Below are 5,000 nucleotides of genomic sequence, written 5' to 3'. Positions count from 1 at the left end.
TTTTTAAAACGATTCATTTGAGCTCAGTATTAAAGCAGACGTCTCTGTAAATATCGTCCTCGAGACTCCGGCATGTGAAATACGTGAAGGCTTGAACTTGCTCTCGTGCCCTCGGGGATTTATGACCGTGAAGAAGGTTAGTAATTAACCCTGATTTGCGCACGTCGAGGTCTTTCACAACCCTGCTGTTGTTCTCTAACATGGCGGCGTCTGGGCTGGACTTTGCCCTCACGAATATTTATCTCCAAAACTTCACACCTGAGTCCTGCGTGGTTCTTTTCGCTCTGAGGTCAGACTGTATTAAAAACGCACTGTACTGAAGACAAAAACCTCCAAAACCACTCAGGTCCGGTTGCCAGCGGCAACAACGATGGATCATGGTAACTAGGTTTGGTTTATCCATTTATAGATACACTTAATGATGTAGAACGTCCATGAGATTCAAAGCTCTGGCACTGGAGACTCCTTCCATAAATAGCAGGGCGGCCCGTGCACGAGTCCTGCAAACGAGATGTTGCTACGGAAACCATAACACCATAACGCATCGGAACACTAAATTACAAACATTTCCGAATTAATCAGCAGCTTCTGACCAATCAGGATCCGGAATCCAGCAGAACAGTTTCTATTGTAGTTGTGTATACTTTGACCTTTCCCAGAGGACACAAACAGGAAGTGGATGATTTCCCTAGCATGCCTACAGGGTCCTGACTGAGTTAATTCCTAATCCAAGATGTGTGTGTGTGTGTGTGTGTGTGTGTGTGTGTGTGTGTGTGTGTGTGTAGGCAAAACTTACACTTTTACAAAGTGCGCACACACACACATTCCAATACCTCACTCTTAGTACTGGAAGCAGGTGTAGTGTGTGTAAGAGAGAGAGACAGAGTGTGTGTGTGTGTGTGTGTGTGTGTGTGTGTGTGTGTGGTTACCTGGCACCAATAATGTCCTTCTTTGCCAGATCAATGCCTGCAATAACCTTGACACGAAGGACACGCGACTCATTCTTTGGGGGGGGACAAACAAACAAACACACATATACACACACAGGAAACAGAAGATTAGTAAACCACCACATAAGTAAATTAAACACTCTGAACATATTACAAATCATGAACAATCAGGAGGCGTGGCCTTTTTTGGGTACATCTTTGAAAATGGCGTGGCCTTCCCAAGTGCATTTTTAAAAAGAGGCGTGGCTTTTAAAGTGCATCTTAAAATAGGGCATGGCCTTTCCGGTTCTATCTTTAAAGTGGGCGTGGCCTTCCTGTTTGCATCCTTAAAAGAGGTGTGGCCTTTCTGGGTGTAACTTAAAATGAGGTGTGGCTTCTGTACTACAGTAATGAAGAAGGCGTGGTCTCTTTTGCCAGTTAGTCTCAGTGAAGGAGAAGCTGTCTGAATGTTTGTGTCAGTAGAAGTGGGCGTGGCCTCAGTGTCTGCCTCTAAAAGTGGGTGTGGCTTGTTTGTCAGTCAGTGGCACAGTTTATAAAGTTATCCTGTAGAAGACACAGGTTGGCAGCTAGCTCTTTCTCGAACACACACACGCACGCACAATCTACGGAAAAACAAGTCTAATCTTTTTCTTTATAAACACCAGGATTAACGTTCCTGTGATCATATCCATCGATTATTTGTCCAACTTTCACATCTTACAAATGTGAGAAATAGTTTGGAGACAAACCAGTGTGTGTGTGTGTGTGTGTATGAGTGTGTGTGTGTGTGTGTGTGAGTCACAACGTTACATAAGACCTCCTGGCTGCTTTTACATGTTTCCTCCGGGACGACTCGTGTTCTTGCACACCTGATTAAACACCTCGCCGGTATTTTAAGTCCTGATTAACTGTTCGGAGTCGTGACTTCTTTGTGTATGCAGAGGCATTTCCTTTTCAGACAGGAAGTCGACAAGCCACACCCTTCGAGAACCTAACCACACCTGCATTTCAAACTGGCTATTATACTGAAGATTTCACAGTGACATCTAAATCAGCCAGACAGACAGACAGACAGGTAGAAAGATATACAGACAGACAGACAGACAGACACAGACAGACAGACAGGCATAGAGATATACAAGCAGATGGAAGGATACACAGACAGACACGATTAGCAAGTAAGACGTTCAGGCAGACAGTCGAGGTGATTATACAAAAAGGTACTTTTTTTACTGTACATGAATTATTAATACACACGTGTAAGAACACGATCATATCACACTCACCATTGAGAAGAATGAGACTGACAGACAGAGGGACAGACAGACAAACAGACGAAGGGACAGACAAATGAACGGACTGACAGACGGATGGACGGACGGACGGACGGACGGACTGACGTAAAGACAGCCATACAGAGAGATGAAAGTTAATGCAGTGAAGTGTAAAGTGGAGGAATGAGCCTGGCGTTAACTCCTTTAACGTTTAGAAGTGATGCTGTGTTTGTGATGGATTGTGGGATCAGTCAGATTTAGTGACAGATTGCGAAGAAGAAAGAAGGGAAATGGGTAGATCAGTGGGTAAGATGTTGGACTTCCGAAGGCACTAGCACTAAATGCCACTGCAGGGCCCTTGAGCAAGGCCCTTAACCCTCAACTGCTCAGCTAACTGTGACTGTAACTGATCATCTGCTAAATGCCAGGAGTGTAAATGTGACATTTCAGTCTGAAGCAGAACCGAACTGCTGCACTTACAGAAACTACAGAACAGCTGCTTCTGCTCCAGCTCAAATCTCTCAACAGGTATGTGTGATAAAGATCAAACGGCACGCTTTTTGCTCATTTTTCTTCAGAATTTAACAAACAAAACAAAAAAACTTCAACAGACGCCAATTCCTGATTTTAGGTGCCAGCTATGGTTCACTCGGAGAACTGAAACAGGAAGTGTTCGGATCTGATTTTGAGGTTATGTGCAACACGGGAATTCAATCCATCTAACACTGTAATGCAAGTGGAAAATTACCAGACTCCACCCGAGTGTGTGTGTGTGTGTGTGTGTGTGTGTGTGTGTGTGTGTGTGTATATACGAAATTAATAATGAATAAAGCAGTGTTGTGAAGTGATTATTCAGGCGATATCTGTTATAAGGCTACGTCACAGCGATCTCGGATTCTGCACTGTGATTGTTTAGTACAGGGTTCCTACACATTTTACATCTCAAAATTCCATCATTTGCCGGAGTCAAATATGCATTTAAGCATCAGATTTTGATCACGTTACCATCTCTGATGTTTGCTGCTGTATGAGTAAATAATTGGTGGAGGTTTGGATCTGCTGAAGCTCGAATTAACACCAAACCGTTTATAGCTGCCGTAACGGGAGCGAGAACAGAGGGAGACGGAACGAGCGTTTATAGCTGCCGTAATGGGAGCGAGAACAGAGGGAGATGGAACGAGCGTTTATAGCTGCCGTAACGGGAGCGAGAACAGAGGGAGACGGAACGAGCGTTTATAGCTGCCGTAACGGAAGCGAGAACAGAAGGAGACGGAACGAGCGTTTATAGCTGCTATAACGGGAGCGAGAACAGAGGGAGACGGAACGAGCGTTTATAGCTGCCGTAACGGGAGCGAGAACAGAGGGAGATGAAACGAGCGTTTATAGCTGCCGTAATGGGAGCGAGAACAGAGTGAGACGGAACGAGCGTTTATAGCTGCCATAACGGGAGCGAGAACAGAGTGAGACGGAACGAGCGTTTATAGCTGCCATAACGGAAGCGAGAACAGAGGGAGACGGAACGAGCGTTTATAGCTGCCATAACGGGAGAGAGAACAGAGGGAGATGGAACGAGCGTTTATAGCTGCTGTAACGGGAGCGAGAACAGAGGGAGACGGAACGAGCGTTTATAGCTGCTATAACGGGAGCGAGAACAGAGGAAGACGGAACGAGCGTTTATAGCTGCTATAACGGGAGCGAGAACAGAGGGAGACGGAATGAGCGTTTATAGCTGCTGTAACGGGAGCGAGAACAGAAGGAGACGGAACGAGCGTTAATAGCTGCTATAACGGGAGCGAGAACAGAGGGAGACGGAACGAGCGTTTATAGCTGCCGTAACGGGAGCGAGAACAGAGGGAGACGGAACGAGCGTTTATAGCTGCCGTAACGGGAGCGAGAACAGAGGGAGAGGGAACGAGCGTTTATAGCTGCTATAACGGAGCGAGAACAGAGGGAGAGGGAACGAGCGTTTATAGCTGCTATAACAGGAGCGAGAACAGAGGGAGAGGGAACGAGCGTTTATAGCTGCTATAACGGGAGCGAGAACAGAGGGAGAGGGAACGAGCGTTTATAGCTGCTATAACGGGAGCGAGAACAGAGGGAGAGGGAACGAGCGTTTATAGCTGCTATAACAGGAGCGAGAACAGAGGGAGACGGAACGAGCGTTTATAGCTGCTATAACAGGAGCGAGAACAGAGGGAGAGGGAACGAGCGTTTATAGCTGCTATAACAGGAGCGAGAACAGAGGGAGAGGGAACGAGCGTTTATAGCTGCTATAACGGGAGCGAGAACAGAGGGAGAGGGAACGAGCGTTTATAGCTGCTATAACAGGAGCGAGAACAGAGGGAGAGGGAACGAGCGTTTATAGCTGCTATAACAGAAGCGAGAACACGAACACACTTGTCCTGTTCCGCGACATCTGACGGATAAAGAGACGATTTTATGAAAAGATTGAATCGTTGGCTGAGGTATAAGAGAAATAAATGAGCCAAAACGAGAATGAGCGCTTCATTCCTCAGGGTTTGGTGCGATCTTCTGCAATGAGGTGAACGTATAGGCGTATAGTGACGTGTAGGCGTGAAAACTCAGATCTTTGGACTCTCCTGTGACTTATGGATGATTCATGGAAAAGCACAGAATGACTGTTTGGAGGAATGTTCTCCAGATTGACCCGTGGAACTGATTTATTGATGGAATTCACATTCTATCTTCATGCAAGTTCATTAAACAGCGATGGTCAGATGAGTATGTTGGTAATGAAAGTCGTGTTTGCACGCAATGTTTAATGTTAATCTCTTGA

General features: G+C 45.9%; 1 protein-coding gene across 4 annotated transcripts in view; it reads right to left on the bottom strand.

The window, feature by feature from the left end:
* The window catches only part of nedd4l (NEDD4 like E3 ubiquitin protein ligase), a 44,818-nt gene that overhangs the window by 39,309 nt on the left and 509 nt on the right, over nucleotides 1-5,000 (bottom strand). For all 4 annotated transcript variants that reach the window (XM_083564710.1, XM_083564711.1, XM_083564712.1 and 1 more), the window contains exon 2: nucleotides 930-1,003. In XM_083564710.1, coding sequence (XP_083420836.1) covers nucleotides 930-1,003 — 74 coding nt within the window. The remainder of the gene's footprint in view (nucleotides 1-929; nucleotides 1,004-5,000) is intronic.

Source organism: Silurus aristotelis (genome assembly GCF_946808225.1).
Source record: "Silurus aristotelis genome assembly, chromosome: 16".
Lineage (NCBI taxonomy): Eukaryota > Metazoa > Chordata > Actinopteri > Siluriformes > Siluridae > Silurus > Silurus aristotelis.
This window is presented reverse-complemented; position numbering and strand designations above follow the sequence as displayed.